The sequence below is a fragment of the Ursus arctos genome, unplaced genomic scaffold (genome assembly GCF_023065955.2).
Source record: "Ursus arctos isolate Adak ecotype North America unplaced genomic scaffold, UrsArc2.0 scaffold_2, whole genome shotgun sequence".
NCBI classification, from domain to species: Eukaryota; Metazoa; Chordata; class Mammalia; order Carnivora; family Ursidae; genus Ursus; species Ursus arctos.
This window is the reverse complement of record NW_026622874.1, coordinates 103,766,103-103,791,730: the sequence shown is the minus strand read 5'-3', so window position 1 is coordinate 103,791,730 and position 25,628 is coordinate 103,766,103. Positions and strand designations below refer to the sequence as shown.

The window sequence follows — 25,628 nt, the reverse complement described above, 5'->3', positions numbered from 1 at the left end:
TATTTCCACACAATTAAACCTTGTTCTCCGAGAAAGCATCCCTTGGAAGTGGCCCTGTTCTCGGCCTGGACCCCTGAACTCACAGCGAGCCACACAAAATTGACGATGAGCTAATTGCTCCATGAGACGCTTTGCTTCGAACTACGGGCCGTCACAGCCCAGGTAATTAACAACAGACCATGTTAAACTAAATTAAAACCAAGATTTCAATGCTTAAATTGGCCACTGGCCCGATGGTGAGAGGAAAGAGGTTCAAATCCAAAAGGTCCATTAGCTAAGCTCACCGTTGCACAGGAGTGGGGTGGCCGGGCCGATCTGAGCCCGTGATGCTGTCCCAACAGGGAAAGGCTGAAGAGGTGCAGAGGTGAGGGTACTCACAGATCACCTGACACCTCCCTCCAGTGTCCAGCAGGCTGCTCAAACCCACCACCCCCACCCTCCCACCGTCCATCAAGAGAGCCCGCCGGCCCAACCCGGCACGGTCACCCAGTCTGTCCACTGTCCCCTGCAGCCCGGCCTCTCTGGATCTGAGGCCCCGGCCCCACTGCACACACTAGATCCCCAACCCCTCACTTCAGACCCGTGACCTACAACTGGGATCCTCTAATGCCAGCATAGGCCCCTAGGAGTGGCCTTAAACCACACACCCTTCGGAGGTTTCTAAATTAACAGCTAAAACGCTTCACTGTACGTTCGCAAAGCTGCAGTGAGTGATTTCTGGCCTGCTGCAGCCATCACCCGCCCTATCCTTCTTCCAACACAGCCAGCGACTATAAACCACAGTGTGATACAAATGTGTCCACTGACGGGGACGCGGCACGCCCAGATGATGCCCAAGGGCTGGCGAAACGTGCTCTCCGGGCACATCTGTGGGGGTATTTCTGGAGGAGAGGAACCCCTGAACTAGACGGCTGGGTGCAGACGGCCCTCCCTGAGGCGGGCGGGCACCGTCCCATCCACTGAGGGCCTCGAGGGGACAAAAGGGGAGCAGGGGAGCTGGCCCTCTGTGTGAGCTGGGACATCGCCTCCAACTGTCCTGGGAATCGCAGGCCCTCAGACTCGGCTGGACCACACGGGCGGCCCTGCTGGGTCTCAGCCTCCTCAACCACACAAACTGACTCCGGTAATAGACGCCTCATGTATACCCATATCCCACTGGCCCCGTCTCTCCAGAGAACCAACACACCGCGGCAGGCGGATAGTCACCAGCTACTGAAAACAAGACATTACTGAGCATTTCTAATACTGGCTAATTGAACATAAATACATCAACCTTTTTTATAAATCACTAAATTGAAAGATTAGGATTGTTGGAAACATATCATTTAGAGGGTTTTTTTTTAAAAGAGATTTATTTCTTTGTTTTAGAGACAACAGGTGCGCGGGCCGGGGGAGGGGGGAGGGAGAGGGAGAGAGGGAGGAGCAGACTTCCCACTGAGCACGGAGCCCGACATGGGGCTCGATCTCATGACCCTGAGATCATGACCTGAGCCGAAATCTAGAGTCGGATGCTTAAACGACTGAGCCACCCAGGCACCCCTCACTTAGAGTTTCTATACTTACACTGATCTATATTTATAGTGTTTTGTTTGAAAACAGAGTCTCATTGTCCCAATGTTTGTTGGCCTAAGGCTTCTACATCTTGGGGCAACCCACCCAGGTAAGACCCCCTCCCACACAGGAGCTCAATTTTTAGAGCAAAGGCTGGGGAAGGTCGGGGAAAGGTGACAACTGCAAACACATCTCCAGCCGCTTGCTCCCAGATGTGAATCTGGGAGCTGAAACCAAGGACTCTGACCCTGTCTGAGTGGCCCCTGGAGGGCTGGCACACCAGGGTCTGCGTGTCCTGCTGGAAGACCGCAGCCCACAGAAAGGCAGGATCCGGGTCCCCTTCTCCCACCTCGACAGGACGCCTCCCTCATGACCTGGTCACCTTCGACCACCCAGGCTGTCTCTGGCCCTCAGACCACACACGAGCCTCCTGATGTCACACTTTGCAGGTCTCGGACTGAAACGTTCCCCGGCCCCCCAAGAGGCCCTCCCTAGCTGCTGTGTCCAGCAGAGACCCTCACCCGCCCACTTCAGCGGCATTTCCCACAAAACCTCCCCCAACCCCAGAACAAGGTTCACATGCTGAGGAGCAAGCTCCTGCCTTCCAACACAGAGGGAGCACTCCCGACGCTCACAAGGCAGAGGGAGCACTCCCGACGCTCACAAGACAGCAGCACTCCTGAAGCTCACAAGACAGAGGGAGCACTCCCGAAGCCCACAAGGCAGAGGGAGCACTCCCGACACTCACAAGGCAGAGGGAGCACTCCTGAAGCCCACAAGACAGAGGGCGCATTCCCGACGCCCACAAGGCAGAGGGAGCACTCCCGACGCTCACAAGGCAGAGGGAGCACTCCCGAAGCCCACAAGACAGAGGGAGCACTCCCGACGCTCACAAGGCAGAGGGAGCACTCCCGAAGCCCACAAGGCAGAGGGAGCACTCCCGACGCCCACAAGGCAGAGGGAGCACTCCTGAAGCCCACAAGACAGAGGGAGCACTCCCGACGCCAAGACAGAGGGAGCACTCCTGACGCTCACAAGACAGAGGGAGCACTCCCGACGCCAAGACAGAAGCAGCACTCCTGAAGCTCACAACACAGAGGGAGCACTCCCGACGCTCACAAGGCTGAGGAAGCACTCCCGACGCTCACAAGGCAGAGGGAGCACTCCCGATGCCCACAAGACAGAGGGAGCACTCCCGACGCCCACAAGACAGAGGGAGCACTCCCGACGCCCACAAGGCAGAGGGAGCACTCCTGACGCTCACAAGACAGAGGGAGCACTCCCGACGCCAAGACAGAAGCAGCACTCCTGAAGCTCACAACACAGAGAGAGCACTCCCGACGCTCACAAGGCTGAGGAAGCACTCCCGACGCTCACAAGGCAGAGGGAGCACTCCCGAAGCCCACAAGGCAGAGGGAGCACTCCTGAAGCCCACAAGACAGAAGAAGCACTCCTGAAGCTCACAACACAGAGGGAGCACTCCCGACACTCACAAGACAGAAGCACTCCTGAAGCTCACAATGCAGAGGGAGCACTCCCGACGCCCTCAAGGCAGAGGGAGCACTCCCGAAGCCCACAAGGCAGAGGGAGCACTCCTGACGCTCACAAGACAGAGGGAGCACTCCCGACGCCAAGACAGAAGAAACACTCCCGAAGCTCACAACACAGAGGGAGCACTCCTGACTCCCACAAGACAGAGGGAGCACTCCTGACGCCCACAAGGCAGAGGGAGCACTCCCGACGCTCACAAGGCTGAGGAAGCACTCCCGACGCTCACAAGACAGAGGGAGCACTCCTAAAGCTCACAAGGCTATGTCATTGGCCAAGGTCACACAGCCAGCAAACAACAAGGCTAGGCCCAAGCCCAAGGTCGTCCCGAGAGGCTCTCCCTGGACACCTCTGGCTCCCCACCCGATTCAGCCTCCTCTTACTAACAAAATAGTCTCTAGCACTGCCACCTCTCAGAGGATATGCCAAGCCCTCCACCTTCTGGAAGCTTCCCTGGGCTTCTTCCCTTTTGGTGCTGAAACTCTCCCAGGCCTGGAATTTGAGGGCTTCTCAAGGCCAGGAGCCAAAGCTCCACTGCCCTGCTCCTGACCCCCGACATCACCCCCCACCCCCAGGACACAGCACACAGCCAAGCTTAGGGAGGCTGGCAGCCCTGAAGTCTGCTCCTGAAGTAGAGGAGAGCCACTGGGCCAGGCTGGACGCCGGCCTGGCGTCTCTGGGTCCCCATTCAAACCACCTCCCCTGTGAACTCCATCTCCTCACCCATAACTCAGGCAGAGAGTAAGATGCACCATGAGAGTCACCGTGAGAGATTCATGAAATCACGCACGTCAGGTGCTCACCAGGGACGCAGTGTGGATGAAACCCTGGTCTACACTGACTAATGGGAGCCACCGGGCAAAATCAACACCTGAGACAGCGAGGCCTTCCCAAGCCCTAGAACGAGTCTTTAGAAAGCGGCCTATTCTAAAACATCGGGAAGGGGCACATGGGTGGCTCCGTCAGTGAAGCGTCTGCCTTCAGCTCAGGTCATGATCCCAGGGTCCTGGGACTGAGCCCTGCGTCAGGCTCCCTGCCCAGTGGGGAACCTGCTTCTCCCTCTCCCGCTGCCCCCAACCACCCTCGTGCACGTGTGCTCTCTGTATTTCAAATAAATACGTATAATCTTTTAAAAATAAAAGGTCAGGAAAGGTCAGGGGAAGCCAGGGGAAGCTGGGTGGGTAAGGAAGGACTGAAGGAGGAACAGGTGAATGAGGAATGAGTGAAGGAGGAACGAGCGAGGAATGACCGAAGGAGCGATGGTTCATCCAGGCCTCGCCTCCCTCAACGGCCGGGGTCTAGCCTCCACCACGAGAGGGCTTTGTGCCAACAGTCCGGAGGCCAGAGGCCTCTTCTGGCCCGGGAGCACAGTAGGGGCGCGCGCAGGGGTGCTGAAGGGTCAAAGGCCGCGCTGTGGGCGGGTCTGGAAACGGGGATTTAGCAGCTGACAGTCCGTAGCGAGGTCCGTGGTGAGTCGTCTCCACAGCTGCTCCTGGAGTCAAAGCACATCTTTGTTTTCCGACTCCCAGCAACTGCCGCTCTTCCCGAAGGATGAGGTGGGCCAGCTGTCAGCCCGCAGGACAGCTCGGGGAGGCTGGGCCTTCAGGAGCGTGGACAGCAAGCACAACCCCGCCGTCGGGGTCCCGGGGGGTCCTGGCTCCCATCCACTTCTGGCGGGCTCGCACGCTCGGGATGTGATCCCCAGGTGCCCTGGACAGCACCGGACCCACAGGGAGATCGCCTGGGAGGCCAGATCCAACACGGGAAGGAGGGCACCCAGTTCCAGAAACGCAAGACGGCAGGCGGCAGCTCCGGGCGTGACCCGCAAGCAGAGCCACGCCACCCCTAGCGCGCGTACCAAATGTGCAGCGATCACGAGGACAGGCGCGGATGAAACTTCAGCATCTCGCACTGAAATATTTACAGCCAGACCGTCTGACGGCTGAGGCCCACTCCAGGAATCCAGGGTCGGAGAGTGGGAGGGAGGATGGCGCTGCGCGGAGCAGGAGCTGGGACCATGGAGGCCGCGAGCTTCATCACACTGTTCCCTCCCCCGCTGCACACGCCTGCGATTCCCCACCATAAAAGAACTTCTAAAAATAGTATCTTGCAGTCATTTCTACTCACAAAGAGTCACTGAAACAGCTTGCAGACACCAGCAGAGTAAGAATTTCTCTGGTAGTAAAGGACACGCACACCTCACACACCCACACACACGACACACACCACACACACGCACGTGAACACGCCACACACATGGACACACACAACGCACCTCGGGGACATCCGTGTGTGCCCCACCCCAGCAGGGCCAACCTAAACCCCCCACGCATGCACTCCCTCCCCCGCCAGCGGGCTCCCCACAACAGACCCCGGAGCACGCCTTCCTGGATGCCCCCGCGTTCTCAGGGCACCCCACAGCCCCCCAGCAGCTGCTGAGTCCCGGGCCGATCCCCCAGGGAGCTCCCGGCACCCCCCAGACCCCGGGTCAGCAGCGGCTGCCCCCAGAGAGAGGCCATCGCCCCCTCAGAAGGGCCTTCAGAAAACACGGCCCCCGCCGTTCAGAGAGCGGACAGCGCCCCGACACAGGCCCCCACACGTGCGGCGGTCCAGATGAGCGGCAGAGGGCCGGCTCTGTGCGGTGGGCAGCGTCCACACGCACGGCTGTCTGGGAACACTCAGCTGCGCTCATGCCCTTAAACCAAAATAAATCCCCTGGTGAGTCAAGCCTTCAATCACTGAAGGAAAAACAAGCAACAAACAAACTGAGAAGGTTCTAGAAAAGATCACAGTGTGTTTGTTTACGGTCCTGACGTCTGGAAGGCGTTCTGAAGACTGCCAGAAGCCCTGAAGGAAGGAGGGGGAATCCGCCAACGTGGGACCACAGCCTGCCTGTGGACGGGCGACACAACAGTGCTGTGGTCCATTCCGTGGAACATCAACACTTCAGCCTTAAAGACAGAGGGACCCGGACCCCTGCACCACGGGCACGAGCCCCGAGGACGGGCGGCGGAGGGACACAGACACAGAAGGACGCGCACGGGGACCCCACTCACACGAGGTCCTGGAGTCGTCAGACTCACAGACACACAGAGTAGACGGCGGGGCCGGGGGAGCGGGTGGAGGTCCGTGCGTCACGGGGACAGGGTCTCCGTGTGGGGATGGAAGGTTCTGGAGCCGGACGGGGGAACAGTGCCCCTGAACCGGACACTTAGAAAAGGTTGAAGTGGTCAATTTCTGTGTTGTACATGTTTTACCACAATAAAAATATGAAAACAACCGAAAAATTTTAAAACTTGCACATGACGAAAGAATTTCATAGACAAACAGAAAAGTCCAATCTCACGAGCTGTATACATCCAATCGTCGAAGGCCTGATTTTGTCAGTTTACCAGTAACTCAGGCAAGCCAACCGAAAAACGAGAGCACAGGAACTCAACACAGAAACCGAGTAACCGGGGGACAGAAGCCTGAGTCCTTCGCCCTAAAGGACGCCCTGCACAGGGGCCACGTGGGGGGTGCAAAGACTCAATTTCAGGATGGCAGAGTGTGAAAGGGCAAGCAGGAGCCTCCCAAGCCCAGGGAGAAACGGCCCTGACCCTGAGCTGCCATTTCCCTGCAGACGGTCCGGGTGAGCAAGAAGGGCAGGAAGGGCCGACGTGGGCACCGCACACAGCGCGGAGTCATCGGAAGGCGGGGCTGCGTCTCCCGGCGCACCTTCCAAAATGCAAAGGTGGCATCCTTTGACCCCAGAGTGCCGATGCCTTAAAGGAATAAGACAGGGCTGTGGGGGCCAGCATGACACCACGTGCAGGAGGAATGCCCCCCAAAGTGTCCAAGTGGGTAACGACCGCACAGGGGGCGACCACACAGGCCCGCTGGGTTCTTTTTTTTTTTTTTAAGATTTTATTTATTTATTCGACAGAGCTAGACAGCCAGCGAGAGAGGGAACACAAGCAGGGGGAGTGGGAGAGGAAGAAGCAGGCTCATAGGAGAGGAGCCTGATGTGGAGCTCGATCCCAGAACGCCGGGATCACGCCCTGAGACGAAGGCAGACGCCCAACCGCAGTGCCACTCAGGCGCCCCGGGCCCCCTCGGTTCTTGTCTGTACCTCTCTGCACTTGAGAAAATGATGTCTTCCCAATGAGCCCGTGGCCCCTGCTCCAATTCAGCATCCACCGTGACCCATTCGTCCCTGGCCCACACTGTTCGCACCACTCCAGCGCCCTCCCCACTCTCTTCTGCCTGTCCTTGAAGACCTGGCTCAAAGGTCGCTGGTTCTGGTAAGCGAGCACCCTGAAAGAACAGGGAGGATGGGGTCCGTTCCTCCTCTGTGACCCCACGTGTTGAACAGATGGCCACGTCCCAGAGAAGGACTGTTCGCTGTTTAAGTATCGGTCCCCACTGGGAAGAGCTCTTGACGGGAGGAGGACACAGTTGTGTCTCGGGGTCCTGACGACCACACGGATACGCACCGCACGGGGCCTCAGCAGCGCTTACCAGGTTTTGGTTTGGTCACTACCTGTGGGACCCCTCACCCCATCGCTTACTCCCACAGGGGGCTGTGCGGGTCGGGAGGGACACAGAGCTGCCAGTCGAACACTGGGCTCTGACGCAGAGCATGGCATTACCCAGAATGACGCTGCAGAAGCCCTCGGCTTTCTCACTCTGCGGGAACCCAGTGCGCATGCAGGGCTCTGTCTCAGGGAGGCTGGTGCTGCCCCAAGAAACCCACGTGACCTTGGGCCTCAGTGTTCCTGCCTGACAAACGGGAGCAGGGATGCTGGCCAGGCCCCCGTGGAGTCCGCACGGAGGTGGGGACAAGTGCAGGTGACCACAACCCTCCTCCCAGGGCACCTGCCCTTCACCCTGGCCTCTACCAACAATCCCCGGCCCCCAGCCAGCTGGCAGGCAAATCAGCCACCTTTAGCGACCACGGCTCAAGAATGCAGCAGAGCCAGGACTGGAGGCACCCACCGGGTCTGAAAGCCAGTGGAGCCGTCACCACCGCTGGGTGGGGGGTGGAGGCGCAGTGGGCCAGCTCACCACCAGGGGGCATCTTGCAGTGCATCCTTCCAGGACTTGGTTCTGAATGAATGCCCTCACTCCCTGCCCCGGAGCAACAGGGCAGCAGGGCCATCCCACCCCTTCCCTGGGCCTCGTGCCCCTGCCCACAGAACGGGCACCGGAAGCAGGACGACTTTGGGCAGCGCAAATCAACTGTCTACAGGAGCTTGTGGGGTGGCATCAACAGGTGAGCCAATCAGGTGTAGGAAAATGGGGAATGGCTGGGTCTGCAGCATCCTGGGGACGGTACACCTCCAAATTCCAGAAGTTTTAAAGCATCACAGCACCAAACCACCAAGACCACGGATAGGCAAGATCCACGGCAAACCGCTAGATGTCCACACTGGACAACAGAGCCCCAGGGTTCTCCTCCCGATCCCATAATCAGATGGGCCAGGCCCTGCGACCTGGGCCCCCAGTCACAGCAGCCGTGGCTGCCCTTCCCAGCTAAGACCCCACAGGGAACAGAAGCTGCGCCTTTTTCGACTTCCGGGACCACACGACTTTGCATCAGCTGGACTGACTCTGGGCACTCTTTGAAAGATTGTCCCCTTCCCTGGGAGGTTACCGAGCTGGGTGGTGCCATCACGCGGGAGGCAGGTGAGTCCAGGGCAGCCCTGTGCTCACTTCTCCCAGTCCTCGCTGGGGGGCTTAAGCAGCCCGCTCACCCCCTCTGCGCCTCCATGCCTCATCAGCCCAGTGGCATGAGCAACAAAGCCGGCCAGCCTTGTCCTAACAGGACGGTGCCCATGAGGCCTGAGTCCAAGGACCAGCTCGGCACACGTCACGTGATGCAAGCCCCAGATCCTGGCTTCCCACGGAATGCGGTTCCCGTGGCCCGAAAGTTGTGAGCCTCGAGGTCTCCTCTGCCCAGAGCGGGTGGGTCTATGCAAGATGAAAACTAAATTCGCTGCCTGTTGGAGCCATAAGCTCCTCCTGCGATGAGGCCCTGTGTTCCTCAAAATGCTGGTTTTGTATTTTTGTGTTGCCTCAAAGAGAAGCCGCGAGTCCCGAGCCAGAGCCAGGTGGGAGGGTAGGGGCCGCCACAGCCGGGAGAGCAGAGGCTGCATGCGAGTCCAGCAGACGGCGTGTTTTCCCCATCACCTGGGGACCGCAGCCAATCTGCGGAAAAACAGGCTGCTGGAGATGCGCGGGCGGCAGGCAGAGACAGTGGCAGATAACAGGAGACAGCTGCTCGGGCCAGCCGCGCAGTGCTCCAGCCAGAGGCCCATTTTAATTAGAGCTGCAGAGAGCAGGGCCGCTGCCAGGAAGACCGCCCCAGGGTGAGATGCCCTCGCCCGCCCGTCTGGCGGCTCCAATAATGAGGCCCCAGCTGAGGGCCCAAAGCCCAGCGCTGCCTGCACTGCCCGTACCACACACACACGGTGCCTCCTCATTACCACGCTTCCGCACTCCCAGGGGCACGGTGATGCTCGTCTGCAGGCACCCCAATCCGAGTAAGCCTGGAAGGGACCCGCTTGAACCCAGGGGCTCCCCCCTCCCTCCCTCAGTCTGGGAGGCACCCTCGGGGCCAGGCCATGATTCTTGGCACACCCCAGGGCTCTGGAGAACCCTGCGGCTGCCTTCTGAGGCTCTCTGGGTCCCTGAGCAGAGAGTAACTGCCCCCAGCATACCCAGGAAGGACAGAAGATCTGCATTTGCTCACAGTAGCTGACACCGAGCAAGGAGTCTACACCTGCCACCTGGACCCTCACCTGAAGTAACTCAACACAGCAGAGGGGCTATGGAGGGACATGAAGACACCTGCTCCAGATCCAGCTAGGACACCTGCTGCAAGGCCCAGAGCAAGTGGCAAGGGGCCAGCCGGGGGCATGAGGGGCTCCAGCTCCAGCGAGGATGACTACCTGGAGCAAGGGACAATGGAGAAGGGCCCTCCCCTCACTGGGCCTCGAAACCCTCTCCTGTACACTGATGTTGGGGATGAGCTGGCCTCCCACATTCCTTCCTGCTCTGTCCTGAGGCCCAGAGCAGCCAGCTTACCTACCTCAGGCCCAGGATGGAGCAGAGAATGACCTTGTGGAATAGCTTCAGACAAAACACTGAGAAGGACTGAGGCCTGGCTGTGTCCGGGCCAGCATCAGAGGGGCAAAGCCGTGTCCAGGGAGAAGCCCACTGACACAGCCTGCCCTCCACACCACAAAAGGGTTACCAGAAAGAGGATGATGATGATGACTACGATGGTGAGGAGCCGGAGGAGGATGGTGGTGGTGATGACGTTGATGATGATGGTGAAGATGAAGGTGATGACGCTGACGGTGGTGACCGTGATGAGAGTGATGGTGGTGATGGCGATGAGGATGGTGATGATGGGGATGGTGATGCTGATGGTGATGGTGGTGGTGATGGTGGTGATGGTGGTGATGATGATGGTGAAGATGAAGGTGATGACGGTGACAGTGGCAAATGTGATGAGAGTGATGGTGGTGACGGTGATGAGGATGGTGATGATGGGGATGGTGATGGTGGTGATGGTGATGATGATGGTAGTGATGATGATGGTGATGAAGGTGATGGTGATGATGATGGTGGTGATGATGGTGATGAAGGTGATGGTGGTGATGATGGTGGTGATGGTGGTGATGGTGGTGATGAAGGTGATGGTGGTGGTGATGGTGGTGATGATGGTGATGATGGTGATGAAGGTGATGGTGGTGATGATGGTGGTGATGGTGGTGATGGTGGTGATGGTGATGATGGTGATGGTGAAGATGACAGTGATGATGGTGATGGTGGTGAGGATGAGGACAATGGGGATAATGATACACCCACAGACATTACTACATTTCATCTTCACTGCAACCCTCAAAGTAGGTTTTATTACTCTCACTTGACACTTGAGGAAACTGAGTCCCAAAGAACGTCATTACACAACGTAATGACATGATTCAACAATCTCCTTCCAAAGACATTTTAACGCACATTCAGTTCTGTAGCCTGTGTGTGAGTGTGCATTTGTGTGTACAGGCAGTGTGTGTGTGTGAATGTATGCACACGTATGCAGTGTGCGTGTATCTGCACGTGGATGCAAACACATGTGCGTATGTGTCTGTGTATACGTGCACTGGTGCGTGTGAATTTGGGCAAATATGTGATTAACACATCTCTGGCCTGACACAATGTGTTCAGGGGTCTTCTGATCCTCCCTGTTGCTCCCCAGACCCGGCAAGCCAGAGCCCACTCCCTGCAGTCCCAGCTCATCCCAGGACACCTGGGGATCCCCCCGATGACCACATCCGGATCACCTGCTCTACCGTGTTCCCTCCTCCTGCAGGTGTATGTGACCTGCTGTTACAGGAGGGGGGAGCCTGAGCACAGGCTTTGGGGCCCCAGGGACTCATGTTGGAACCCTGGCTCTGCTACGACATGCGGTGTGGCCTCGGGCAGAAGACAGACCCTTGTAACATACAGAGGGGGAAACAGGAGCCCGAGAAAGCGTCCAGTCACCGCCAGCTGGGAATGCCGCCATCCTAGGAGAGAGAATACAGCAGTCTGGAGGGTGAGCGGCCCCCCCACAGCTGCGTTCCACTACCTTCTTCTGAACAAAGGAGCTTAAACAAAGTCCCCACCTGTTGACTCACCAAAGCACCTGCATACAAACTGAAGGAGAACCGCCGTCGTAACCTAACCAGGGCACAAGCACCCCGCCCGTGACCACGGGGTCACCTCTCACATCTGAGCTTGAGAGGGGGGGCTTTACGCACAAAGGCGCTCACCCCACAAGTGGATTCGCTTGCAGAGGTGTGTTGTTCCCTCCACCCACGCAGGAGGCAGCTCTGAGTCGCAGCGTGCCAGGCGCTCTGCGAACCTGGAAAGAATGTGCCTCAAACCACAGCCCGGGCTGCTGAGCCCGGCTTCTAGCAAACTGGAAAAAGCAAAGAATTTGGATGCCGCGCAGGGGACATCCAGGGAAAGGTCAAGAGACATTGTCTCCGGCCCGCTCCCTCCGGACCCCACCTCCTGAACCATCGGCCTGTTTCTTTAGAGGCCGTAGCCAGGAAAAGGATCCCCTCAGGTTTCACTATGGAAAGTGAGTTTTCCTGCGGCAGAACCCCACGTGAAAGCACACTTCCCAAGCCAGCCTCGCCAAGAGGAATTTTCAATCCGACCATCTGCTTCCTGCACTTCTTGTCCACCTGGCTCCTGGATCCAGAAAAGTCCGAGGCGGTGGGAACCATGTGATTCTGGAAACTCGGGGCCAAGGGCACAAACACTTCTTGGACCCACGCAGCTGGGTTGGCCAGAGATCGCGCTCAGATCAGCGGGCCCTCAGGCCACACCCAACCTGCACGGGCCGAGCCTGGGAGCCGGGGAGGGGCCACGAAAGGGCGTGAAGGACACGGCTCAAACACAGCTGCTCGGAGGAGGCTCCTGGGCCCCACAGGAGGGGAGGCTCGACGCTCAGTGGGGCCGGAAGGGGAGTGGAGCCTGGTGGCTCCTCAGAAAGTCACATGCGGAGGGACAATGTGCCTAGGTGCGCACCCCAAAGGCTCTGACACCGCCCACGTTCACAGAGTGTTCTGCACAGCCACCAAAAGTGGGAGCAGCCCGAGTGTCCCTCGACCGGCAGGTGGATAAACGCATGGTGGCGCACGCCCTCATGGGAGACCCCCACCCTCAAACAGGAAGGCAGCTCTGCCACAGCACGGGGGCACGCCGAGGGCGCTGCACGCAGAGCCGTAAGCCGCACACGGGAGGACGGGCGCGTGCCAGTGGCGAGGTGGAGCCTGGACCTCGCGGGAGCCCGTTCCCAGTCTCCCTCCCCTGAGCACAGTCTCCCTGCGGCGGGCCGGCCAGCGGCTCTGACCCGCACACATCTGTGGCAGCGACACAGGACGGCTCCGGACCACGGCCCGAGTATTCCAGGCCTCGGGGAATATGGACGCCCCACCTCTCACTCGCTCCGCTGACCTTGGCCACGTCCATCAGATCTCAGGCTCTGAAGAAGGGCGTGGCTGATGACACCGGGGCTACAGCGCTCGGTTAGCCAGTCCTGTGGCTCTGGCAACAGGAAGGGAAGCCCCAGGGTCCCTGGGAGGTGAAGACCCCCACGTGAGTCCCGGGACAGTCCTGAGATTCTGTGCCCTGTAACGCCAGCCCGGTGCAGTGTCCGGAGCACAGCCACTGCTGCTCTTGCGTCTGGGAATACGTGAGCAAGAAGTTCACGTGGACCATTGTCATCGCCATCGCCATGAATAAAAACAATGAGCCCACATGCACACACCAAGCTGTGCTCCTGCGGCCCCTCCTGCAAGAGCTCAACGCAGACCAGACCAGGAGACTGAGGCCCAGAGAACAAAACTCATCTTCCAAGTACGTAGCCAGCTTTTGCAAGACTGGGGCCCAAACCACTGTGCCCCGGAACTCCCTCCCTGCACGCAGGGTTGGGTCTCACCCAGGTGATCGACCCGCCTGCCAGCCAGCGGGAACAGGACCACGACCTGCCGTATACAGAGACACATTCCAGGCCAGCTCCAAAATTGAAGTCCACCCTGCACCACACGGATGGCCGTGTGCTCTTGTCTACCCCGAGGGGCGCCTCCTCCCCCAAGCTGGCACCAAAGTGCAAGTTAGCAGGACCCCAATGGACCCAGGCGTCCGTTCCCTGACAACTGAAACCCGGTGAAGAATGGACGGAGGACTGTGTGGCTGTTGCGGGGAGCATCTGACCTCCTACCTGAGGGTAGGGAGTCTGTCTGCAAAAACGGAACTGCAGAGAAACTCAGGGACAAGCCAGGGTCCTGGGGCCACCTCCATACAGCTCACCTTCCACTCTGGCCCCCTGGCCCCCTCTGACTTTCGGTCCATATGAATGCGTCAGCTAGTCAAAAGCCAGGTCTAAATATGGACTGAGTTTTTGATGTTTACATTCAAGTTAATAAAAATATAACTCTTGAATCATCTGTTCCCACCTGGTGACAGAGACCGTAACTGCCAGGTGGACACCTCCATTAGAAGGGCTAAGAACAGCAGAAGCGTGCGGTCTCCCAGTGCTGGAGCCCCGCAGCCCAGAATCGGCACCAGCAGGTGAAAATCGAGATGCAGCAGAGGCTCCAGGGAGAGACCCCTCCAGCCACTCTCGCCTCTAGGGGCGGCTGGTGGCCTCTGGCCCAAGGTCACCTTGCTCTGTCTCTGCCTCTGTGGTCAAAGGGTTTCTCCTCTTCTGAGCAACCTCCCTGTGCCCCCTCGTGCAAGGACCCGAGACTGCATTTAGGGCCTGCTGAGGGTGAATCCTGAGTGTCTCTGCCCGGCAAGACCCTCACAGGGTATGGGCAACGCAGGGGGGCCCACGCGGAGAACTGGCCTCCCTCCCTGCCCATCGTGCTCCCGTGTACTTCCATGGGGCAGGCCTCTCAAGTGCCACCTGAGACGTCCTGGAACATGGCTCCAGCTACACTCCACCACGAGACTCCACATGCGACACTGCCAGCCGCCCTCGAGCACCTGCCACACCTGCCGAGACCTCACGCCGCGTCTCTCTGATGCAGTTACCCTGCTGCCGGGGCCCGTCTGTGTAGACGCTGCTCTTCCTGTTTGGCAAATACTGTACCGTCCAGGAACCGCAAGCCTCCCGGCAATGGTGGCAAAGCGGGAGGTGGACAGACCCAGAGCCACCGCACGGGGCAGCGCTCCGCACACACGCACCATCCCGGGACGCTCACGCGGAAGAGCCGCCGGCGTCCCCGAGCAAGGCTGTGACGGGACTTTCTCTTCTTATTCCATGGATTTGCATGTCATTGGGATTCTGTAGACCACGGTCATCGAAACGTACTCGGTTATCTAGCCAAGAAACGTAATTCTCCAAAAATGAGGAAAAAAGAGAAAAAGTAAAACCCTACACACCCTTCATCCACATCGAGAACTTTAACTTGAAGGAAGAAACAAGCAAGACCAAAGGAGGCACAGAGGACAGGGTGGTCGTCGAAATGCTGTTGACCGTGAAAAAACGCAAGCAGCCCTGGGAGGGGAGTGAGGGTTTTACAGCAACTCTACGGGAACGGGTACTACAAACCACTGCAAACCCTTCCTGACTGACGGACGTTCACGGCCCGCGAACGGGACAAACCGTGTAGGGTGTGATCCCACGCTGTGACACGCATTAGCATACACGCATAAATCCACAAGCATGGCCCCAGAGCAGCCCCAGGGATCTTCTCCGGGAGTCTGATTTTCCCAATTATTTAGAACCTCAATTCCCAACGCACGGTCACTGAGGCCCTCACAGATGTTGGGTGCCCCTCCCTGGGAAGACCCCACCCCACAGCCGCTCTGCAGGCCCATCTGGGCCGTGTGACTTGACCTCAAGGCCCATGGGTGTCTGTGGATGACAAGGGCACGTGGAAGCCTCAGATCCTGACCCGGGCACACGCGTGTCCCCTGTGGCCGGCCACCAGTGAGGCCCGGGGAGGAGTGTTGATGCCGGCCCCACCCCTCCCGGGTTCCTACCTTCTCTCGTTGTCATCCAGGTGAGCAAACAGCACGTTTTTGGAGATGGCTTTGGCCAGCGCCGTCATGGTCTTGTAGTCCTTGGGGATGACCTGCAGGGAAAGCCAGGCAAAGTCAGACTCGCGAGTGTCCCTGAGGGTCCTGGAGACAGGCAGGGGGGGACAGTGGCTTGGCAGCGCACGTGTGCTCGACGCCCCTGAACTCGACACGGAAACGTGGTCAAAGTGGTGCACGGACAGACTGTCCCCAAAACCCGTGTGCTGAAGCCCTGCCCCCCAGCGTGGGTCTGGAGGCGGCCCTGGCGGGACCAGATGACCAGACCCCGAGAGCCCGCTCTCCTCGCTCCCCTCGCCACCTGAGGACACAGGAGGCGGCGCGGCTCCCACTGGGAACCAGCCTGCCCGCACCTGCTCTCGGGCGCCCAGCCTCCAGACCGCCAGAGAATGGGCATCACAGCCACACAGGCTCACAGACGTGGCAAACTGTATGTTATGCATATTTCACCTAGTTAACTTTTTTAAGAGGCCAAAAACTAAAAATTCCCCAGAAAAAAAGTAAAAGTGAGGGTATAGAGGATATAAACACACAGAATGGAAACGACAGGCCCCACGTCCGAGGGCAGGCGGGAGGCCGGGCCCGCACACTGATGCACACAGGGACACTGCGTGTGCTCTCACACTCTAGAGCGCGTCCTGACGCAGGCGCACCTGCTCGGGCGTGGCAGTGGCGGGCTGGGCGCCGTCCCCGAGGGAGGGACCCCGAGGAACAGCAATGTGGACTAGGGAATTCCCACTGCGCGGCTCTGAGGCCAAGCTGCAGTCTCCAGGGCTGGGAGGCCGGGGGCCACACAAGCCAGACACCGGTCTCCTCCACCCACGGTCCACCAGCCCACGGGCAGTGACCATGACGATGACATTGCCACCACCGCAGCCCCTCTCGGAGCAGAAGGGAGACGGGCGAGGGGCCCACCTTCCTCACGTAGGACACGGCATCCTCCTCCGTGTACACCTCGGCACTCACGCCCCCTCGGCGGCGGCGGGCTTTCACCACGGGGTTCGGCGGGGTTGGGGAGACCTCCTCATCATGGGAGTCTGACCTCTGCTGTGTCAGAAGCTGTCTGTTTTCTTCCTGCGGGAGAAGAAGCGGAGGGGCTGAGAACAGCGGCCAACATGGTCTGCCCGCCTGCAGGTGCGGCCACGGGACCCTGCCCGACCGCCCTCCCTCCGTGCCCGGCAGAGCCCCCGGCTTCAAGGGCACCTCCGGGTCCCCCTCCCCCACTACCCAGCCCCACAGAGCGGCGGCTCGGAGGGTTTCTGCCCGCCCTCACCACGAGCAACATTTTGGGTACCAGGTGCCCTCCAGGCACTCACCCCACAAGGGCAGGGCCTGCGTCTGCTCCACTCACCCCCATACCCCCGTGTCCCTCATGGTAGACGCGCAGGAGATGGTAGGTGGATACATAAATGGAGAGCAAACCTCTTTTGTTTTCTTCCTTCCCTTCATTATTTAATTCCTTTAATAACCACGTGTGCGTGCAGAGAGCACAAGATTCCAAAGGCGCGAAGGAGCACACGCTGTGCCCGACAAGCAGGGCCCTCCCCACACGACCCTCCAGCCGCCACATCCCCATGTCCCAGAAGCAGTCTGGTGACCAGCTGGGCTACCACGGGGAGGAGCACAGGGTGGCCTGGCGGTCCGTGGCAAACAGACCCTCACCTGTCCCCACATGCCCAGGACAAGGCCTCTGTCTCCCTCGTCCGCAAGGACCACCTTCCCCAAAACCCACACCTGGCAACTTCCCCTGCCCGATTTTACCTGGCAGTCACCCTGCAAAAACGTGAAGTGAGGAAACGGAGTCCCACCCACGGCTCATCCCGGGATTCCCACTGCCACACCTTCCAAAGCACCCCTTCCTGCTCCACCGACAGCACTTAGTTCAAGCTTCCCAGGTAGCCTGTGAACCCCGAGAGAAGCATGAAGATATCCTAATTCAAACTACAGTGTAAATGACTTCTAGAGGCAACTCTTCCCCCAAAGGGCTTGTACTTTCTGAAGAAGACATTTTAAAAGACCCCAGAGAGGACTTTGAGGTTCAAATGCGAGATGGGACATTCCCACAGAGAACCTACAGGAAAAAGAAAATCAAGAATCCTTTCCCTCCCCCCCGCCCCCAAAATGAATGAATGTAGTTCACTCAGTATTCCTCCTACAAAGGCTGGCTGCTGGTCATGTTCTCCTTTTTCCTCATAGACATACATTTCTTCCAAAACAGCCAAAGAATACAAAGCTAAGCACAGTTTCAACACGGTGCGTGTCAATTCCGTGGGACACGGAGCAGCACCCGTGCCCCAGGCAGGGACAGGCTGGCGGTGTGGCTGCAGAACGTGCCCCACCTTGGCCCCCACCTTGGCTAAGGCCACGTCCACGGCTCCTCAGCTGCTCCATTACCGCCTCCTCAGTTACACACGAGGCTTCTTCTGGTGAATTTAAAGGCCATCTCCCGTGGCCTCCAGGCCAGGCTCCACACGTGAGCGGCCCCCTGCGCCAGGAGGCTCAACTCAAAGGAGGCACGGAAGCTCTGGCTCCCCGCCAGGTGCAATCCTGCCCCTCTGGGGAAAGGAGGTCGGGGGAAAGCGGAGAAAGCACCAGCAGTTCGGAGCGCCCAGGAGACACATGATCCAGTGGGGAGGACACCGAGCTGGGGAACGCTCCTTTCCCAGTGCGCTGTGTGACCCTGAGTAAATCACTTCGCCTCTCTGTGTCTCCATCTGGGATTGTTTAACGGGATTTCATGCCGCTGTTTAAAAATATGTTTATGGAACTTCCAAAAGAAACGATGGCAAATGGACAGCATGCCACCTGTGTCCTCCCTCCACCACGTGACGGCAGAAGTCCACACAGTGAAGACAACGGGGCCAATGCCTCGAGAGGGCCCAGGGTCTCTGGAAAACGGACAGCACGTTGAAACGTGGCATGTGGCATTCAGGCAGAGCAAGCCACACGGAGGGTGTGCAGGGAGTAGGGCCCCTGGCTCCAGGGAGGGCCCCCCCACAGGCAGAGAGCCAGCGCCAAGTCAGGCCGGAACCAGACCCTGGGGCCCAGCACCCACCCAGGAGGGTGCACACAGGTGGGCTTCCTACCACAGCCCTTTTAACTTTGTCGTGCGGAAACCACGAGTCTGCACAATAGCAGAGGGAACGATACAGCGAGCTGCCAAAGCCCATCACGCATCTTCCACAATGATCAAAACAGGGCCCGATGACGTCATCACCCCTCCACCCACTTACACACACCCACATGCATGTACAATATGGATGCCTATGTAATACTCACACATACAAATAACACACATATGATACACGCGTGTGACGTGCGCAACACACGTGTGTGTGTGACAAATACACCACACACGTGCACACATGTATGTGACGCCTGCACACGTGTGCAAGCGTGTGTAACGTGTGGCATGGCACAATGCACACGATGCTCAGGCGTGATGCACGTGCACAATACACACACGTGACATACATACACAATACACACGTGTGCACACAACACATACATGTACACCATACACACATAGCGCACCCAGATGCAGCACGTGCACACATGTACTACACGGACGCTGACACGACACATACATACACAAGGCATGCAGCATGTACACACGACAGAGACACACGCAATATATATGCACACACCTATACACACAACTACACGTGCGTACTACATACGTGTATACAGTACACGCACACACACAGCACAGGCGGTTGAAGCAAATCTCGGATATTACGCAATCTCATTTTAAATACTCCGCTATGTATCTCCTAAAACATGACCTTTAAAAAGCCTAACCACAATCCCCGTTATCACCCCTCCTATCGTCAAACAGCTGTCGATGTGAAACTCCCCCGATTATCCCTGTTTCTTAGGGTTTTGTTCCGTCCTGCTCAGGATCCGCACAAGAGTACAGACTAAGTCTTCCACGTTACCCGGGGAAGAAGCCGGACACTGAGGAACGCGGGGACCAGGGTGACATGGAGGAGAAACCCCCAAGGAGGGAACACGGCTGTGGGGAGACCTGGAGACGTGCTCCATCCATGAAACATGAGCGGGGAGATGAGAAGCAAGTCTCCTTAAAAAGGAGGCCGCTCCAGTTAGGTTCATGCGCGTTTATACTTGACGAAAACACTTCACTTACATACGAAGTATGGATTCTGCTTTAAAGGTAATAGGACATACGTGACGAAGGTAACACAGGACAGTAGCGACACTGGAAATTCCCCAAAAGCGGAAAAAAAAGATATTTCTAAGCGTTCAGGGGCGAGGGCATCCCGAAGCCTGTTAGACATCAGGGACCGGCCACCAGCATGGCGGGGCCCGGACACCGCTGTCCGCGGGGCTGGGCTGAGCTCTGGATGGACGGAATTCCCACAGCCGCACGCCCAGAGCGCCCGCTGTTCCTATGTGCGGACCTAACAAAGGCATTTTTCAAATACGTTAGTTTTCAGTTTTTATAATGGACCTATAGACAAAGCACGAAAGACAAAATTTTGGGAAAAAATGTAGATGTTATTGATACAGACAACACAAAATGAAAATTTCAGATCAGCGGCTCAGTCGGTTGGGCGTCCGGCTCTTGATTTTGGCTCGGGTCATGGTCTCAGGGTACAGGGGTCAAGCCCCGTGTCGGGCTCCTCGCTCAACAAGGAGTCTGCTTCTCCCTCTCCCTCTGCCCCTCCCCCACCACACACGCTAGCTCTAAAATAAATCAATATTTTTTTAAGAAAGGAAAGAAACGTCCAGATGACAAACAGAAAGCAGAGTTTGGGAGGGGGAGCTAGCGGGTGAGTACGTCTTCCTCTTACAAAGTGGGGGAGCAAAGGACACAGTCACGGTGAGTGAAATTATAAATCAAGGAATTAGCGCGTCATTTAAAATTCAGAATTTCAGAAGAGAAACAATACAGGAATTAAAAACAGCACAGGCATGGTGTTGGCCACAGAAAACATCAGACACGTTCGAAGGCCCCAATGGCCTCCAGTCTCGGGCATGACACACACCCTCTCGAGGGTGCCAAGGCCACAGCCTGCCCGAGCCTGCATGTGTCCCCCTCCCGGCACCGGCTCCTCACCTGGCATGCGCTGCCTGCGCACCTGCTACTCCCAGAGCGGCTTCCCTTCTCGGGGCCCGTCCCCACCCCCCCGAATGCCACAGTGAGGGCACAGCCCCTCCCCTCGGGGCTCCCTCCCTCGCCCCCCTCGGCTCCGTCCTTGCTCGCCCAGACCCGGCACAGTTTGCTGAACTGTCCGCCAAACCGTTTCCGTCAGCTGCTGTGCCCAGCGCACCAGCTCCCCACATCCTCGCCGTTCTCCCGTTTGGGTTGTTTTTCACGTGTCTGATGTGCACTGGGTTTGGACACACTGACTTTGAGAAAACAACGAGACCCGGACTGGGGCATGGCCCGCACGGCACTGGGGCCCGGGCCCGGGCCCGACACACGATTCCCGTGTGGATGCTCAGCTCCAGGGGTCCCACACAGACACCCCCGGAGGCAAGTACCCAACCCGGACCCACAGCAACTGGCCAAGGGAGAGCAGAAGAGGGACCCAGGGCTGCCTCCACCTTACTGCCCACCCCCAAGGGGTGTCCCTGGCGAACACGTCGATGCCACCGCCAGCAAGAAGCCTTCCATCCACCATTCGTCCGTAACTGCCGGAGTTCACCCCACGCTGCTTCAACACCATGGGCCGCCAGGGCTCACCACACGCTTGGCCATGACCCTCCCCGCTCACGAGACGCAGCGCCACAGGCACTGGCTGGAAAAGGATGAATGAACAGAGTCAGGAGAGTGTTTGAGCCCCACGTCCTCCTCGTGACCACAGCGCTCAGGGGCTGACATCAGGCGTTTCAGAGCCCAGGCTCGGGGGTGCCGTCTCAGTGGCTCCGCAGCCCCCTTGGGAGGCTTGTGTGCAGTGAGAGCGTTTCCAGCGGGAAGGGCGGGGTCATGGGATGCCCCCCTGAGTGGGGCAGAGCGGAGGAACCAAGGCCCGCAAGGAAGCCGCGCTGCAGCCAGGCCACCAGCAGGGTCGCTGGGAGAGGGGCCCAGCTGCAGACCCGCACAGCAGCTGTGTCACACGTGAGACTGGCCAGAAGCCACCTTCTTAAGGAAGCACGCTGGGGGCCTCGCCTTCTTGGGACCGTGGGCATCGCCATCCTGCCATACGCCATTTTCCATCCTGGGCAGCAAAGGGCCTAACTGGGCAGGATCCAGGAGGTCTGAGGCCACTTGGGGAGGCGTCAGGCGGAAACGGGGAAATGGGATGGCATCCCCTCCCCTCCCCCTCGGAATTCCAGGAAAACCTCTAATTTTCCGGAGCCCCCTTCCTGTCTCCTGTTCTCACGCTGATGAGCTGTCTGGGGCTGCAAGATGGTCCAGGGCACGGGGTCAGAGGCGTCTTCACAACAGCAGTGTGGGAACAGCATTTCCAGAAAGCTCCGCGGCCGGAATCCACGCCAGAAAGGCCTAACGCAGCTCCAGGGACTGTCCCCATTCTGCCCCCAGGGCCAAGTGCTCCCTGGATCGTAAATGACGGTCACAGTCTACTTCTGACCATGTTTTTCCGGCACAAGGGGTGAAAGGCAGACTTGCGGCCTGAGAAGGGAAAATTCTTGGCTGGGGAGGGGTGGGACATAGGGACATTCTCTGGACCTGAGTTTCCGCTCCTGAGAGAAGCCCACATTCCTGGGACCCGGGAACGGCGGAATCCCTCCCTCCACACCCCATCCCTGGGCGTGCTGGCTGATGACACAGCTGGGCCGCCTAGCCATGCCACACTGGCCCTGCACACAGGCCCTGATCGCCCCTGAGGAGGAGAGGCCACGTCCCGGGCGGCGGCCAGACTCCAAGTGGCTGCGAACGGTCAGCATTTCCGGGGCTCCCCCCGGGGAGACAGTCCCTCGACCCCTGTCCCCTCCGACCGAGTGGGCGCCATGGTATCCAGGGCAGGGGTCGATGGTGCCGGCCCCCGGGCCGACCACAAGCCCCCCTCTCGGGGCTGCAGCCTCTCAGAGCAGAAGGCAGGCCCGGGGCCGTCATCCCCGTCTACGAGGCAAGGAGAGGACGTGGGCCACGTCCAGGGGCGCTCGACCTTCGGGGGCAGGGTGAAGACAGAAACGTGCAGTTTCAATCACTTGCTGAGCACCTCTGTGTACCAGCCTTTACACAGACGCTGCTCCAGAGAAAAAGGCGTACTTCTGTCATGAAGACTTCCATCTAACAGGAAAGACGGGAAAAGTCAGGGCAAGATAACAGCATGAGCCACAGAGCACTAGGCAGAGGGCTGTGCGGGCCGGAGGCGGGGGGGGGGGGGTAGTCAGGGAGGGCTTCCTGGAGGAGAGGCCTTCTGAGCCTGCCCGGAGGAGCCCAGCAGAACCCAGGGACACCCGCCGGCAGCTGTGAGCTCAGCCTCCGCACCTCGCCAGGCGCCCTGCGCAGAAAGCGCCCTCTCCCCGACCTGTGGCCGATTCCAGCTCATGCCATCTCTTTGCAAGGCCGCCCTCCCAGATGCCTACTTTATTCATCCCCAGAGTCACCTCTGCGTTTATCATCTGCTACCATCTGTGACCTCTTTTTTGTTTCGTTAGCTTCCGCCCGATCTTTGTCATTCTCTGCACACGTTGGCTTTGTCTGAGTTCCCAGGCCACACACACAATGGGTTCGACGGGCTCCCTCCAAAGTTCCGAGGGCAGCTCTACTTGGAAATGGGGCCTTTGCAGATGCTGTCAGGTAAACACGAGTCCTGGACACACAGCCCGCAGGGCAGACCTCGCCACGAAGACAGAGGCAGAGGCTGGGCGATCTGTTTGCAAGTGAACAACGGGCGCCGACAGGCTGGGACACAGGCCGCGAGAGCCCGCAGGAGGAAGCGCCCCACCGAAGCCTTGGCCTCGGCTCCTAGGCTCCAAGCTGCAGGGCAATCAGTTCCTGCAGCTTGCGGCCGCCCAGTCCGTGGTGATGTGCTAGCGCCGTCGGAGACGAGACACGCAGCTCAGGAATCCTTCATCGACTTTCTAGCGAAGCGGTCATTTTTCCTCTAAGCACCGGTCCCGCCTCTGTCGCTCAGTTCAGATGCCTCATAATTCTGGGCTACGACAGTCTCCCCCGATAAATTATGCAGAAGCTCGTTATGGGTTTCCAAGTGTACGGGGAGGCTGGCTTCCTCCTTTTTTTCTGGTTACCTCTTTATTAATGATAATAAAGTAACTCTATTGAATTATAGTCAAATAATATAGTTTTTTGAGAGAAAAAGATTGAAACTCATCTGCAGATCCTTTTAAATAACATGTCCCCTATACACTGACTGTAAAATCCTGACTTACACACCTTTCCCGGATCTCCTACGTTGCCTGATCAGACACTGACGGGACCCAGAAAGAACAGAACTCAGGAGCGACCGGAGCAGACCGGGGCCGGCGGCCTTGTGCAGCTGGGCGCAGGGGTGTGGCGCACGCCCTGGCGGGCGCCGCCCAAAACTCCTCTCCGCAGCATCACGACCCAGCAGCCAAACAGCACTGGGCCTGCGGCGGGGGTTCCGTAAGTATCTGCGGAGTGAACGTGAGAAAGAATAAACCCTTTCTGCAGCACAGCCGATTTCACAAGTCAATGTGTACGTCTGAGCTCCATAATTGTATTTCTTAAAGTACACCCTAGGGAAGCAATGAGAGGCGTCAAAGAGATAACGGTACTAGAATGTTCTTTCCAACATTTAAAAATTTTTTAATCAGGAGCGCCTGAGTGGCTCACTCTGTTAGCATCTGCCTTCGGCCCAGGTCATGATCTCAGGGTCCTGGGATCAAGCCCCACGTGGGGCTCCCTGCTCAGTGGGGAGCCTGCTTCTCCCTCTCCCTCTACTACTTCCCCTGCTTGTGTGCTCTCTCTCCCTCCCTCTAAAAAATAAAATCTTTAAAAAAATTTTGTAATCCAAGTAACAACAAGAAATTGCTTAAGTCAATTTAGAAACACCTATATAGCAGAATACTGTGCACCGTGAAATTGTGTTTTCAGTAACATTTAGTGGTCATATAAATGATCGTATAAAGTTTGGTTTTAAAAACCAGAAGCAGGAATCAAATCATATTTAGAGAATGAAAACTCAGGCCACAGACTAGGAAGAAATATCCACAAAACATACATCTGATAAAGGACTCGTGTCCAAAATGTACCAAAAAACCCTCTCAACTCAACAGCAGGAAAACAGACCCCAACACGGAGCATCGGCGCACGGCGAGCACGCACCCGGGAAGATGCCGCACATCGTGTGTCCTCGGGGACACGCAGCGGAAGACGGCGAGGAGACCAGAACACGGCCAGCACCAGACGCTGGCGGGATGCGGGGCTGCTGGGAACGCGGAACGGTGCGGCCACGCCGGGAGGGGCCTGTGGTTTCCGCCAAAACCAGCCACGCTCTTGCTGTGTGATCCAGAGGACGCGCTCCTCGGCATTCGCCCCCAGGAGATGAAAACGCGGGTCCAGCTGACACCTGCACGCGGATGTTTCCGGCAGCTTTACCCACCACTGCGCAAACTGGGAAGCGACCAGGATGCCCGGAGTCGGTGATGGACACACAGGCCGTGGGCCGTCCAGACGGTGGACTGTGACTCCAGTGCTTCAAGGAAGGGAGCTCTGAAGCCGTGGAGGAACCCAACACGCGTGTCCCTAAGTGACAGAAGCCAGTGTGGGCCGGCTGCGAACGGTGGGACTCCAGCCGTAGGGTGTTCCGGAAAAGGCCGGGCTGCGGGACGGTGAATGGTGGGTGGGTGCCGGGGGTGGGGGTGGGGAACGGGGTGGAGCGTGGTGATCTGTGTGACACATAATCGGATACGTGTCACCACACAACTGTGCAAACCCAGGGCCCGTGCCCACGACCGGCCGCAACTTCAGCGACAGCGAGCACGTGGCGCGGCTCAGCGGCTGCGGGAGGCAGGAGGGTACAGGA

The 25,628-nt window shown here is 58.3% G+C and overlaps 1 protein-coding gene across 2 annotated transcripts in view; it reads right to left on the bottom strand.

The window, feature by feature from the left end:
• Positions 1–14,581: 14,581 nt before the first annotated feature.
• PRKAR1B (protein kinase cAMP-dependent type I regulatory subunit beta) overlaps positions 14,582–25,628 on the bottom strand; it is a 31,395-nt gene continuing 20,348 nt past the window's right edge. The window contains exons 4-5 of one of the 2 annotated variants that reach the window (XM_057315383.1): positions 16,600–16,758; positions 14,582–15,722 (exon numbers count right to left, since the gene is read on the bottom strand). In XM_057315383.1, the coding sequence (XP_057171366.1) occupies positions 15,627–15,722; positions 16,600–16,758 (255 nt within the window). In that variant the 3' untranslated portion in view covers positions 14,582–15,626. The remainder of the gene's footprint in view (positions 15,723–16,599; positions 16,759–25,628) is intronic. The other variant, XM_057315382.1, reaches the window with a different exon arrangement.